The sequence below is a fragment of the Sphaerodactylus townsendi genome, linkage group LG09 (genome assembly GCF_021028975.2).
Source record: "Sphaerodactylus townsendi isolate TG3544 linkage group LG09, MPM_Stown_v2.3, whole genome shotgun sequence".
In the NCBI taxonomy this organism is placed as follows: Eukaryota; Metazoa; Chordata; class Lepidosauria; order Squamata; family Sphaerodactylidae; genus Sphaerodactylus; species Sphaerodactylus townsendi.
Window position 1 is genome coordinate 53,251,141 of NC_059433.1, and position 15,485 is coordinate 53,266,625.

Below are 15,485 nucleotides of genomic sequence, written 5' to 3' on the forward strand. Positions count from 1 at the left end.
AGAGTGAGCTGAGCAGTAGCCACAATGCTGTGACTCTCAGTGGCAGCCATTTTGAGCATGATGAACAGATTCATTCCAAAACTGCTTCTCTTAGCAAATGTCGGACAGGTGTGGAAAATGGCAGGGAGTACCAGGCGAACCACGTTCCTGACCCTAGCCCACTTGGTTACTTCACTTCCTTTATTCTTGAAGCCCTTCAACCCCCAGACATCTTCACTCTACCATTAGCATTGATAATGCTTATGAAGGAAGAAATGAGGGCTGTCAGCATCAGGGAATACTACCAAGCTCAAATCACCCTCCTCCCTCTTACACACCCTCAGTATACAGCATGGAAGTTTCAGGAGAGGCTCCACCTTATAAATAGCCAACAAAGGTAGCCCAAAAGTCCATGTCAAGCATCAGACATTCCCACTAGTTTCACTCTCATTGTCACTCTGCTGTCTCAGATAGTGAGGCAGAGAGAGAAGAGGAAGATTTCCTGTATGAAGAGGAGGAGGAGGACATGGATCTTAAGGCAGAAGATTACTCCTATTTACTTTCAAAGACCCTTGTAGTCTTGTCGGGAATGCTTTGATTTTGAATTCCTGCATGGCAGGGGTTGGACTTAATGGCCCTTGTGGTCTTCTCCAACTCTGTGATTCTGTGATCTTTTCATATGCAGGAGGTCCCAATTTCAGATGATGAAAGTGAGAAAGAGTGTGTTCATTCTGAGCTGTTTCAAGGGTATTTCAGTGGTGGGCTCAAATGGTGTTTCAGTGAAAATTTGTGCAGGAGCCCTCTGAACCTAGGAACACTCTACAATAGAACAATAGCTGTCACATTTAGATAGATAGATAAACCTTTATTAGGCATAGAATCCATATAACAGCCAACATTGTCCAAACAAGTATCCCATACATGGGAACCATCGCAGGTAATCATTTCAAAGTTTCTATAAGGAACCTAGCTACAAAAGTTAAAATCTCGGAGGCAGAATTATTTAGTAGAAACGTAATCTTCCCCACAACAGAGTATTCATTAAAGATTACAAGACAAAGAGCAAAGAGTCTGGTCCTAGATCCCTCATATTTGGGGCAGTCAAGCAATATATGTTCCATAGTTTATATTGCTGTGATACAATGAGGACATTTCCGCTCTTGCAGGTCGATTCTTTGGAACCTTCCTTGTAGCATAGAGCAAGGGAGGGAGTTACAACGAGCCCTAGTGATTATCCATCTATGCTTGGGTTCCTGAAGTAAACTCAAAGCTATCACATTTGCTTGGTGGGGGAAAAATACTCTGCCTCAAAACAGGCGTCACTTTCATTTCTTGCCACCCATGTGATTCATTAGCTATTTTTGAACAATGACTTTTCCTTCCCGCTCCTTCATTAGAGGAAAAGGATTCAACAATACCAATAATTTTATCATAAAACAAAACCATCTTCTCAATTTTTAGAGAAAAAAGTTGCATAGTAAAGATGCATTCTTGCTTATTTATCTATTTGATAACTTCACTTTTCCACCAGCTTTAAAGGTTGCTTACAGTGATTTCAAAGGAACAGTCATCAATAAAATAATTAAAAATACTTCTGAAACAATTCACAATAAAATTCAAAAATCCTAAACAGAGTGGAAAGAATGTATTGAAACCAAAACTTGGGAATGAAGAGGAACTTTCTTTTGCTGAATCAAGTCATCGCTGTTCAGACTTGCTCATAGATCTACTAAAAGTGATGACAGTTATTTATTTATTTATTTATTTATTTATTTATTTATTTATTTATTTATTTATTTATTGTTTTGACTTCTATACCGCCCCATCCCCAAGGGGCTCTGGGCGGTGTACAACATGAAATATAAATAAGACAAATTATAAAAATCTTTAAAACAGCGATGACAATAACAGTGATAGTAATAATGGAGGCGTCTGACCAACCCCATTTTTAAAATTCTCCCCAGAAGAGAGGGGAGGAGGGCGGCGAGAGGGGAGTTATTGGGTTTGTCTGCATGGTTATTTGCAACTGAACTGCAGACAACAGAGATCTGTCTCCTAGGAGAATATGACTGCTTTGATGGAAGGACTCTATGGCATTATAGTTGGCTGAGACCTCTGCCCATCCTCCCCCTCCAAAAATAAAACCCTCTGTACCCCTTAGTCTCCACCATCAAATCTCCAGAAATGTTTCAATCTAGCCATACCTGGCCACAATGAGTCCTCTAGCCATTCCTGGCCCCAATGCCTGGCAACTCTAGCCATGAGTCCTCCCTCAAAGTCTAAAATAGGCCTGGAAAGAGTCCTGCCTGGTCCCCCACTTTAAACAACACCATTTTGTTTGTTTTTTTGTTTAGCTTTCAGATTTTTCTGCAAAGCTGGAGCCCTTTTCAGATTTGTAAAAAGATCTGTCTTACCTGTTCACAGTTCCAGTCACCAGATTTAAGTATCCTCAGATGGCAAATTTAATTAGTGTATAACTTTTCTATTATTGGGAGTTACTGCGTCATTTCTAAAAAAAACTTCATTAATATAAAACTTTTCAATCTTTCTGCTGTGTTACATATTTTGTGAATGATTTTCTTGACTGAATGTCATTATTATTTTTGCATTTACTTTTATAGATTAAAAAAATCAACAGGAATTTTCCCGTAAACCAGCAGGTAAGAAAGGAAATATGTTTTGAAACCTTAATATATAATTATAGTATGTCTAGTGAAAAAAAATCTCAGTAGGTTATGGGAAGGGAGATTGTTGGAATTCTGTGCATTAAAAGAAAAGCAACTGGTGTGGTTTGCTCCAAACAGCAGCTTGTATCCAACAAAGCACCTGTGGGAACAGGCATGATTTTTCTACGTTCCTCTCTCCTCCTGAAGCCTCATTTCACACCCACAAAGATTATTGCAGACTCTGCATGGATGAAAAGTTGCTATGGTATGGAGGAAGAAATGAGAGCTTTTTCTTTTTACCTGTCTTCAGAATTGCATGCACACAATTTTGCAATGCCAAGAATAATATTTGAGAGGTTAAAAGGGTCTGTGGTGGGTGGAGGAACCAATTAAGTGGTGAAAATCTGTGTTTCGTTGTATACGAGCTACCATATTTTGGGAGATTTAGTAGCAGTTCTAATTTATTAAAGGCACACCTGCATCCACGGAGAGGTCTAACCAAGGCCTTTATGGATTAGTGTTTTGTTTGATTATGGTTGTTCAATTAATGGGAGAAATCTGAGGCACAGCACTCATTAGCTCTGTAGGCTCCTCTGAAATCCATTGAGTTGCAATCTATGATTAATCTAGAGACTGAGTGAAAAACAGGCTTTTGGGATAAGATCAAAGCCTCTGGATAGAAGTAGATGTTATTCCTCAGACAATAATGTATTAACTGGTTGTATTGTGGAAAATAAGTGCTTCATATGCAGAATCTTATCTTCATATATGGGGGGTGGGGGGATAAATTCACCTACTAAATGCAGCTATTGGCTTACTTGTACAAAAATACTGTGTATTATACAACATATAATACTGTGTATTATACAATGTATTATACAATGTAGAAGTAATGAATAAATCCCAAAATTGGGTTCTATTAAAATTCTTTTTTCCTCTTAAAAGTTATTTCTGATTAAAAGTTACTTGAACTTTAGGACAAATTTCTTCTACCTCTACCAAGTGTTCGTTGTAGGATTTTGAAAAATAGAATGTATTTCTATCACCTAACTTATATCTCAGCATACTGGACATACTTGTAATCCAGTTGAGCTTGAAATAATTTGGTTGCACGTGTTGTAAAGAGTCCTAAGCAAGAAAAAATGAACAACAAAATAATTGCCGTGCTTGATCCATGATTCTTTGAGTTGGCCTTGTGATTCATCTCTTTTACCATAAATAGTCAAAGTTTAAAATAAGTATTCCTATCTATTTTGTAAGCCTCAACAAGTGAGGAAACATAGAAAAAGTACATAACTGATTATAAGTCACCAAACAGTGAACTTATTGTTACAGTGCTGAACATTATTCTAAATTATGTGTACTGCTAATAATGGAGGATCCTTAGGCTACCACAAGTGGCTTGTAATCTGTGCAATGATATATGGAAAGACAAGAGAAAAGGGAAATTCCACTGTTTCCAGTGGAAGGTGGCTCCAGTGTGCACTGCAATTAGAAAATGTCAAGGTGACATATAAGAACTTCTATATTTGGCCTGCCGAACTAGAACAAGGAAACACAGGTGTGCTTTCTTTCTTGGAATTCATCATTGCTGAACAGCTGCTTATTAATGACAGAAAATGTCAGCACCTGGGAGAGATGAAAACAGTTCTAAGTGGTGAATTCAAAAGGTAACAAAGGTTTCTGTAAATATTTTCTTAAGACAAGATTCAAAGTTTAACCTCCTCAAAGCTTCTAAATTCCATTTGCTCTTCTCGGATATTGTTTTGAACTACATATAACCTTTTTAAGCATGTGGGCACTGTTAGAATTTTGAGAAAGGTGTTGAGAAAATGGCTACTACAAGAGGCAGACATAATACTGCCTTTCTCACTTTGAAAAAGACTAGCAGACGGGGAATAAAAAGAAATGAAGAAAAGCCTCAGGGGAAAGGAGAAAGAAAAAGTTGTGTTTTTTTAATGGAAGGAAAGCCCAAAAGGGGAGTAGGGAGGGAGAAAGGGATAGGGATTAAAAAGAAAGGAAGGAAAGCCAGAGCCATGGGAGGGAGAAAGTGAAGGGAGAATTAACAACAAAACTAAAGCCTAAGCAGAGCTACACATTACATAAGAAAACCCTGAGGGTGCTTTCTAGTTGTCCTGATCCTTTGATAGCTGCTGCTGCTATTGTAGCTTTGGAAACCCATTCATTGAAATGAGACCAATAACAAACCATGCCTTACACTTTCTGAAAACCTTGGTAGGTGCCAGATACAACTTCACACAGCACCACAATAGATCAAATCTATTTACTGTGATGGGAGACCCATTTTGAAGATTGTTTTTCTATACCAGTAGAAAAACAAACAATATATTGTCCTGATTTCAAGTCCCTGTAGCTTATACCAATCCCTGAGAAGAATGGATTTGCAAGAATAAGTATTTCTCACAATCTATGGCCTATTACTCATGAAACACTTATTTTGGGCCTTTTAGCTGCATGGTGGGCAAGCACATAGATAAGGCAGTGGATCCCGGGTTCAAACCCCCCATTACATGTCTGAAGCTCTGCCCCCGATTGTGGTTTTTTGGTATTTTTAGTGTTTTTTGTTTTGGCCTGCAGGGGGCGCAGTTTTTAGGCTAGCAGCACCAAAATTTTGGGAATTTGTTGGGAGACTCTCCTGATGATACCACCCAGGTTTGGTGAGTTTTGGTTTAGGGGGTTGAAAGTTATGGACTCCCAAAGGTAGTGCCCCCATCCCCCATTGTTTCCAATGGGAGCTAATAGGAGATGGCTACACCTTTGAGGGTCCAAAGGCTACGCTTTTGAGGGTTCATAAATTTGGACTTCCTGAACCAAACTTCACCAAACCTGGGTGGTATCATCAGAAGAGTCTCCTAAAGACACCCTGAATTTTTGGTCCTGCTAGCTTAACAATTGCAGCCCTGACAGCAGGCACCCCTCAAATTTCCCCAAATTCTCCTTTTAAATCCATGCCCTTCAGCATGGATTTAAAGGGAGAATCTGAGGTCCCCAGTTTAAACATTAAAAGTGATGCTGTTTCAGGATGGGGTTAAATAAGCCACCCCAAAACAGCATCACTTTGAATGTTGTTTTAACTGGGGACCCCAGATTCTCCCTTTAAAGTAGATTTAAAAGGAGAATCTGGGCTCCCTAGTTTAAACACCATTGAAAATGATGCTGTTTGGGGGTGGATTTCAGCATCACAGCAGCTGTGAAAGAAATTTGACCCCATCTCTCTGCATATGTTTTCTTCATAATCGGCCCACAGTCTAAGAAACTGTGATTCCCATGTTCCTTTGTAGACGGAAGACTACTTTCTAAACTTCTAGCATAAGTAATCTTTTGCCCAATGATAATTCTTAAAATATTATTTTCCTGTGAAAGTCTACGTACTGAAAGTGAAGAACAGGCAAGCACTATATTAGGTAGGATGAAGATGTGCATACCTTTCAAAATAGGAGAGATCATGCTTCTCTATAAAGATAACGCTACACAGAAGGTGGGTCAAAGAGCTTATAAAAGACAGAGTAAGGCAGGAGAGAGCTAGCAGGCAATGAGCAAGGATGGAGATCTGTTCCCAAACAATAAGAACCAAGCCAAGAATGTGCCATAGCTGTATAGAATCTAAAGCGTACAGCTTTTTCAAGCAACTGGGGGAGGGGAAGCTGCAGTTTTTTCAGCCAACTTGGCGGTGGGTGGGGGGCTGGTCATTCTGCTTACCTCAAACCACACTCACCCAAGAAGCAGGGCTTGATTAAGTCATATGGAAGCACCATCAATATTTACCATCACTTAACCTTTGACCTGGAAGTGACATAAGACATGACATCACAAAGTGATATCACATCCTTGCTGTGCTTTGCCCTCCTCAGGCTCCAGCCTCCAGAGGCAATGCCCCCAAAATCTCCAGGAATTTTCAGAGTCAGTGTTGACATTCCTAGAGATGTAAAGATTAAATGTGATTCTGAAAAAAGATTCTCCGTCCTCAACTAGTTTGTCCATTCTTATAGAAGAGGAAGAATTGCCATTTTTACAACAATAAAGTATGTGGACTTGTTAAAACCCATTCCATCCCTCACCATCTCACAGTCCATCAATATCTGAAGTATTTTGTTTCCTCCAAGAGGGGGCAGCAGAGAGTCAGGCACATATTGTTTTTGTTGTTTTAAATAGCCTGCACAAAAAGGATGCGGAAACACTGATTTCCATCTGCAGAAATGTTCTGCAAGGATGATGTTCAAGTTAGCTTGTTCTTATCTGCAGGAAATTTGGCTATCCTTTCTTGAAATCTTAATTTTTTTTGTCTCGTTGTACAAGGCACTAAAGCTCACTGATGTCTCCTGACTATAGGCAATAATGCTATTATTACCTGTAACTCTTCTTCACCCTGACTTGGTTCCAGGCTGAACTGATCCAGCCAGATCTCAGAAGCTAAGCTAGGTCAACCCTAAGTAATACTTGGATTGGAGACCACCAAGGAATAGCAGAGTTGATATACAAAGAAAGGCAATGGCAAACCACCTGTGTTTGTTTTTGCCTTGAAAACCCTCTACTGGGTTGCCATAAGTTGACTGCAATTTGATGACACTTTACACAAACACATACACAGAGACAGTTGTCTACATAGTAGACTTCCATATCCAACTGGTATTTCATGCTGTATGAAATCGCTTTTTCTTTCTGGTCCTCATGACAGTTCTGAAGGAACTGAGTGGGAACACACTTTCCCCGCCTGTTAACATACACCTAGGATTGCTCTGAAATCTTATCTAAGGATAAAGGAAGGTGGCCCTCAGACCTTCTCAGAACTTCAGAAGATTGCAGATGCATAAATCTATGTCACAAATGGTCACTTGAAGGACACATGACTTTATTTTTTCCCAATGAATCACATCAGATGTCTAAAATGAAGGTTCTTGTGGTTACCATTGTCAGTCAGTTCTTTTATTTTCAATCAGATGCTGTCTGTTGTTGCATTGTATTATGTTTTAGTCCAAAGGTGACTGGTGCTGACAGTTTGAGAGGATAGTATCTATTTGACTGAGTGACAACTGTGCTGGAGCTGACTATTTATACAAATATTTTGATGGCAGAATAATAGCTTCAGGTTAACATAAGACTTATCACAACTCTGTTCAAAGTGATGCATTTAAAAGGGTTTTCCATTGTAACTGTCCGTGAAATTATTTGATCAAGTGGGTGTTCTGCTAAGAACTTAAACTCTCACAGATAGCATCTCATTATTTGGAATTCACCCATGTTATAGAGAAAGTAGCTAAGTTTAGACATAGTGTAAAACCAGTTTGTTTATTTAACTGTGGTAACTTTGTGAAATTAGGAGGGTTTGGTTCACAAACCATAGTACTAGAGCTGGCATGCCTCAACAAATGCTGGCTTCATTGTCTTCATTTTTTATTTTGCCACCTTTACAAAGACCTTGTTGATATTGCATGCATTGTGAGAAGGATGATGTTGGGGAGCAAGCCAGGATATTCTTATGTCATATCAAATCTTAGGTAAGAATAATCATAATTAATAAACTTATTTCAAATTATGGTCCTGGCTTGACATACCCTGTGTTTGTATAGTAACCAATCTATGTTTTTGTATATTCACACTAACCCACAGTTAGTTTAATGAAACAATGATTTTGTGTGAACTGAGCCAATATATGTGTCATTCTTGCATTACAACATTTGGTTCCGGGAAATAATTATTAGAGTGCTTTCTAGCTGTTACTTGTCTCAGCATCTACTTGATATCTCTTGACAGACAGCTATCCAACTTGTGTGCTGTAGTGTTTGTTTCCATTGTTGCCATCTGTTGTGATATAACAGATTTTGATTAGGCTCATGGTTAAGATCAAGGTGTGAGGTTGGAGCAAGTGTTGCTAAGTATGCCCACGGACTCATGGAGAAACTGGGTTCTTGCTGTTAAATTAAGCAGAAGGGCATAATAGAATTTCAGTTACACTACAATAACTTCCTTACATTTCATGGTCAGCTGCTTAGGCATTGAATACTGTTCCGACATAGAAATGACTGTATGATGCCCTCATTATGATACATTCTACTTAACTTTCATGAAGGTTAGCATTCCAAAATAAGAACTGCAAAATAAGATGATGTGATTTTCGTAACCACTGTAGCTTCCTCTGAGAGGCTTTATTTTCACATAGTCCTATCCTTTATAAACTCTCAGTCAATATTTGCCTTTCTTTATGTTGTTTCCTATGTATTTGAAGAATGTTCTGGAAGTTGTTAGTCTCAACCTGTGTAACTAAGATATTGAGTATTTTCCTGTTTAAAGCTGCTCAACTTAGGATCATTTCCTGATATTAAAAGCGTGCCTAATATTCAGGTGATGGCTGTGGCAGTTCAATGGGAATTTAGGTTTGTGAAGGGTTTTGGGAGAGGGCATAGCTCAGTGACAAAGCATCTGCTCTGCATGCAGGGGACATCAGTGTCAGTCCCCAGCATCTCCAAAGTAAAAGTAGAAAGTGATGTGAAAGTCCTCCACCAGAGCCCCTCATCAGTTATTCCCCATCAGAGTGGACTGTACTGAACTTGGTAGACTAATGATCTGAATCATTAGAAGGCGCTTGTGTGTGTGCGTGTATTGGTACTCAGCAGTACTAAGTACAAGTGCCTGGAGGGGAGGGGGGTGGTCTTCCAAGTCCTGAGTAGGGGAAAACCTTATTAGGTTTTTTGGGGGGTGTTACCAAAACAAAAACAAAAAAACAAACTCAGGCTATTCAGTACAGACAAATTAGTCTTGTGGTGACAAAGCTGAATAGATTCCAGCTTTTACTGGCAGAGAATGGAGAACTCTTCAAGCAACACCTCCACCCTGCCTCCCCAGTCACAAAGCCAGTTGCCAGTTTGGGATTGGAGGGGGAGCAGGAGGACTTCCAGAGAACAGAGATTCAGATGTTCCATTGGGAAAGTTACTACTAAATTAATTTTGCCATGTAACTGAACAACTCCATATGCCAGTTTGGCAAGTGCTGCTATGAAGCACAGTCACTTACATGAGCCAGACTATTGTGACTAGAACGCATTAAAACATGAGCTTCAGCCTACTGTGATGTATCTTTTTCTGGCAGCTTAGTCTGCACCACTTAGTTGACTCTCATTAGCTGATAATGTAAGAAAGAAATAGACACAATCTCCAGCAAATTATCAATCACAAGACCACTAAAATTAACTTATTTTGTTAATGATAGTAGACATGCAAGAAGGTATCCTTCCCAGAATTTTTAGGTAGAATAAAAATGTTGAGTAATTTTTATGAACTCCTTAAGGAATTGCATCATCTATATGATTATAATTGGAATCAGTCAAGCACATAAGTACTTGAAAGGGCACCAGGTCTGCATTCAGACATCATGCTTAGCCATAATTAAGGAAAAATATGCACAAATTGGGACTGCGGTTGGGCTCTTCCAGCTTCCCTTCTCATGCACAAAAAAATGTTTCAAAACTAATTTCAGTTACACATAGCATACAAATGTAGGTTCATGTATTGACCAAAACTAGTTTTCCGTCTATTAACCGAAATTAACCAGTGGACAGTGGAGGAAATCAATGTTATATAACCTGCACATTTGTATTTCTACATCATCATGAATGTATTTCTACATCATCATGAACAGATGTTAGTTTTAACCATGATTATCTGAATAAGAAGGGGACAGTAAAGTGCGCTTATATACTCGTGTGTAAGCCGACTCGTGTATAAGCTGAGGCACCTAATTTTACTACCAAAACCTGGGAAAACGTATTGACTCGCGTATAAGCCAAAGGTGGGGAGCTGGGAGGCAGAGGGAGCTCCTTATTTGGGCAGTGACTCTCCCTGATGTCATTGCCCGAATAAGGAGCTCCCTCTACCTCCCCACTGGGTTTGAGGAAGCCCAGGCAACTGGGAGGTGGAGGGAGCTCCTTATTTGGGCAATGACATCAGGGGGAGTCACTGCCCAAATAAGGAGCTCCCTCTACCTCCCCACTGGGTTTGAGGAAGCCCAGCCAGCTGGGAGATGGAGGGAGCTCCTTATTTGGGCAGTGACTCCCCCTGATGTCATTGCCCAAATAAGAATCTCCCTCCACCTCCCGGCAGGCTGGGCTTCCTCAAACCCAGCAAGGAGGTGGAGGGAGCTCCTTATTTGGGCAATGACATCAGGGGGAGTCACTGCCCAAATAAGGAGCACCCTCTGCCTACTGGGGTTTGAGGAAGCCCATCCAGCCAGGGTTCCCCTTCATCCTCCGAGGAAGGCAGCAACAAGCGGCTTGTGCAGTTGCAGGGAGGTCGTCCTGGCCATGCCCCCAGCCTCGGCAGAGGCCTGAAGAGCCGGCTGGTAAGCAGTGACTCGTGTATAAGCCGAGGGGGCATTTTTCAGCCTTAAAACAGGGCTGAAAAACTCGGCTTATAGGTGAGTATATACGGTAATAAAAAGCCAGATTAGTGAACATTTTTCTATAACTTTGGTTAAGTGTGAGGTCATTGCAGCCTGAAATATGCTAGAAAGTTATTAAATTGCTGAAAAACATGTTTTTTGTTCTTGTCTGTTTTACTATTTGTCATACAGTAACTTTTATGTGATGATATCTTTATTCCCAAAATATTTTTGGGTGGGTAGGGCTATAATTATTCCATTTTGTTCTTGAACTGAAGAAAAGAGCATGTCTGACTTGACATTTGCTATTCCGTTTTTTTTAATTCAATGGCATAAAAATATTGTTCAGACTCCAAATAACAGACAATGGAGTGATTACAACCATCTTCCAAGTATACTTTTTCCAGCCTAATGAGTCTTCCTCTTCCTGCAATGCAAGATCAACGTAATTTAGAGAAGGACTCCTTAGATTGGAGGGAAGCTTCAAACTTGAGGTAGAAGGAAAGATGGAGTGTAAATATTTTAATAGATACATAGATAAACTTCAGTGGAGTAGCTGGATTGGGGTAGGCTCCACCCAATTTCTGAACTGTTTGCTGAAAAGTGTTAAGGGTGCTGGGAACAAAGACTTTGTTAATATCATTGTATCTTGCAATAATGTAAGTAACCCAGTATTTATATTATTTTATTTTATTTATTGTATTTAAAATATTAAAAGTTGCCTTTCCACCCAACTTAGGCCTCTAAGTCAGCAAACATTAAAACTCATAAAAAACCCATATAGTGGCTAATAAAACAATTAAAGCAAAACACAGGCTATTTATGCATGCATTACTTACCCTGGGGCTGTTTGTTTTGCAGTGGGTTTTTCTGGGGTTTATTTACACCTGGGATTTTTCTGCTGCAAAGTATTCCTAGCTGAGCCAATCTGCCATTTTGCCCGCTCCTGCTTCCTTGTTGTCTCCATGCAACCTCCATTTTTGTTGCCTTCAGTCTTGGGGGGGGGGGGGGGGGCCATCTGTGGTCCAGTGAATTAATGCTAAGTTTTATGTCAATTTCAGCAGGATTTTAAAAAAAACCAGCCCTTTCTATCCTTCACAAGTGATGTCTGGAAGAGTGGGAGAAATTGTTGTGTGGGAAAAGAATGGTGGAGAGGAAAGAGATAACCCGAAGAAAGCAAAACACGTGCTGTTTCCTATCACTCTCCCTGTTTGAGAGGTTTCTGAAACTGCAAAGATTATCTGATCTGAGGTGCAGTGAGTTCAGGAGGGGAAAAAACAGATGAGTGTCCAAGAATCTAACATAAAGAGAATGAACCATCAATGCAAAAGAGACTACAAGTGCATAAGTGGCCATGGATACACGAACAAGAAGGCAGGCCTATGAGCATCATTGAGGAAAAGCCAGACAAAATACAAAAGTATTCACATGCTAGTTGAAGACAATGAAAGATGGGGACAGAAAAAAATCTTCTGGAGTTGGATTCCACAATTTTGGTGCCACAACCAAGAAGCCTTCCTTTTGGGTTGGCATCTGAAGCAGAGCCTCCAAAGAGAGTCTTAGTGGTTGGGTAGATTCACGTGGGATTATGTAGTCCTTGGTATACTGTCTCAAGCCAGAGGGCCTTTAAAGATCAAAAACAGCAATTTGAATTGGGCCTAGAAGCAAATGTGAGCCAGTGTCAGTGGAATAAGGCTAGAGTGACGTTTCAATGACCCCTCCAGTCAGAATTTTGGCTGTAAAATTCTGCGCAAATTGTAGCTTCAGAACAGTCTTCAAGGGCAGCCACACATAGAGCACACTGCAGTAGTCTAACGTAGATGTTAACTGAGCATAAACCACAGTGACAAGATCTCTTTTGCCAAAAAAAATGCTACAGCAAGCTCACCAGTTGAAGCTGGTGAAAGGAGCTCCTAGCTGCCTCTGCCACATGCTTATCCAACAGCAGATCCAGGTCCAGAAGCACTCACAAATTTTACTAGGAGTTCAACCCCATCCAGAAGATATCTTAATTTCTGAGTCAGTCAGTTCTCCCAATTCACTGAAAGCCTTTGGGGTTTTTATTCAAAAATCAAGAGTCAAAGCTTAGGTGAGTATAAAATCGGTTTAAGCAGTCATGTAAATAGTCCCTCAAAACTCGCCCTTTGTGAAAGAGCTAGCATTGGCGTATTCTATTCTGAGACCAAGATACAAAATCAGAAACACAATATTTTACTGCAGCATGTTTAAGCTTTAAGCATTTGTTAGTAAACAAAAATAATGTTCAGGGTCTGGGTATAATTTGCAGGGGATCTAGCATTAATTTACTTTCTCATTATATTAGAGTATTGAAAATCTGTCAAGTAATAATGAATACATTCAACCTAGTGCCCCTAACCTCCAAATATATAGCCTAACAGAACACTAGGGTGGTTTATTATGGGGAGCTTAGGGAAAGAGAAACTATCAAAGCCCTAAATCAATGCAATTTAAGTCTTAGTTATTGATCACTTTGTGAAATATGGTGTGTATCCATCTATAACTTCATCTAAATTATAAAGGTTGTCGGCGGTGAATGTCCTGATCCTGCAAGCTTTGTCCCAAAGCTGCTTCATATTTCTAGATAACTGAGAGGACTTTTATAGCTAGCAGTAGAACTAGGGAATACTTCTAATTAAAAATGGAAATACTTGTTGCTAAGCATGAATGAGTCAAGAGCTCCAAATGTTCTGCCCTCTTAGTGGTTCTCAAAATAAATTCTATCCTTGTTTACATATGCTTGAAAGGGATGCTTCTAAATTTACCTCCCTATGAATTTTCCCCTAGAGTTAGAGGTTGCAATTTACCTTGTTTAGATCACAGTGAAGTAGAAAACTGTTTGCATTCTGCCATTCTTCCAGCATGCAATTCTAGAATATGAAAGGTTTACTACCATGACAGTACATGTGTGTTGTATGGTTATGTCAAAGAGATCTGACTGAATGTCATGTCTTCTGCATGTACTTTGTGAGGCTTGATTTGTGCCAACTACATGAAGTTCAGATGAGAGCCAATGGTTTCTCTCCTCATTACTTATTTTTAGCTTGAGGAAAACTATTGCAGCCAACTTAAGAGCTTTTGTTTGTTTGTGTCTGATACTCAGATGAGCACTTGTTATCTCAAACTTCCCCTTAACATAGAGGCAGTAAATCTGGGAGAGTGTTATTTACTTAGATGTCATTCTATATGGAAAAATGAAGGAGATTGTAATTTCCAGTATGGCTTGTTTACTTTTTGAGCAAATCCATTTGAAATTGATTGAAAGAATTATAGTTATAATGCACTGCTAAATGTATTACCCAGTTACCCAGGAGCAGCAGTGGTGTAGGAGGTTAAGAGCTTATGTATCTAATCTGGATGGACCGGGTTTGATTCCCAGCTCTGCCGCCTGAGCTGTGGAGGCTTATGTGGGGAATTCAGATTAGCCTGTACACTCCCACACACGCCAGCTGGGTGACCTTGGGCTAGTCACAGCTTCTCGGAGCTCTCTCAGCCCCACATACCTCACAGGGTGTTTGTTGTGAGGGGGGAAGGGCAAGGAGATTATAAGCCCCTTTGAGTCTCCTGCAGGAGAGAAAGGTGGGATATAAATCCAAACTCTTCTTCTTCTTCTTCTTCTTGTTTCATTAATACAGATTTGCAGTTAATTATTTCTGACAGTGGGTACTGCCTTTTTATTAAAAAATGACCCACACGGTACTCTATGTCTTCGTTGTATCTAGAAACATACTAGACTCTACTGCCCTCTGATAATATTCTCTGTTTGCTTTATGTTTTAGTTAAATTTTTAAATTGAGTTCTTCAAGAATGTGCTTAAAATCTGTAACAGTCAGGACTTGGAGATTGTGGTTCAAGTTTCATTGTACTTTGAGTATCATATTGCTACTTGAACTAAGCTATGTCACTGGCATCTGAGTGGCTTTCTGAATCTTCATCACTGATGTAGCTTATCTTTAACTTGCTTAAAACATATTAGGCAATAGATTAAGATAAGAGGTTCCAACCTGGTTAATAACATAAGAAAGAGCCTGCTGGATCAGACCAGAGTCTATCTAGTACAGTGGTTCTCAACCTTCCTAATGCCGTGACCCTTTAATACAGTTCCTCATGTTGTGGTAACCCCCAACCTTAACATTTATCCATTTTACAGATGGAGAACACTGATGCAGAGAGTCTTATGCGAACCCTGTGAAAGGGTTGTTCGGCCCCCAAAGAGGTCCCAACTCCCAGGTTGAGAACCACTGATCTAGAACCAGCACTCTGCTACTCGCAGTGTCCCACCCAGTGGTTCCCAACCTTTCTGAACTTGTGGGCACCTTTGGAATTCTGACATGGTGGGCACAGTCACAAAATGACTGCTTCAGGAGGCAGAGCCAGTCACAAAATGGCTGCCACAGCTTACCTTCTGTCACACAGTGAAAATCTTTGTG

At 39.9% G+C, this 15,485-nt stretch overlaps 1 protein-coding gene across 5 annotated transcripts in view; it reads left to right on the forward strand.

The window, feature by feature from the left end:
* SNTG1 (syntrophin gamma 1) overlaps positions 1-15,485 on the forward strand; it is a 319,036-nt gene that overhangs the window by 243,193 nt on the left and 60,358 nt on the right. For all 5 annotated transcript variants that reach the window (XM_048507574.1, XM_048507572.1, XM_048507577.1 and 2 more), the window contains one exon: positions 2,601-2,639. In XM_048507574.1, the coding sequence (XP_048363531.1) occupies positions 2,601-2,639 (39 nt within the window). The remainder of the gene's footprint in view (positions 1-2,600; positions 2,640-15,485) is intronic.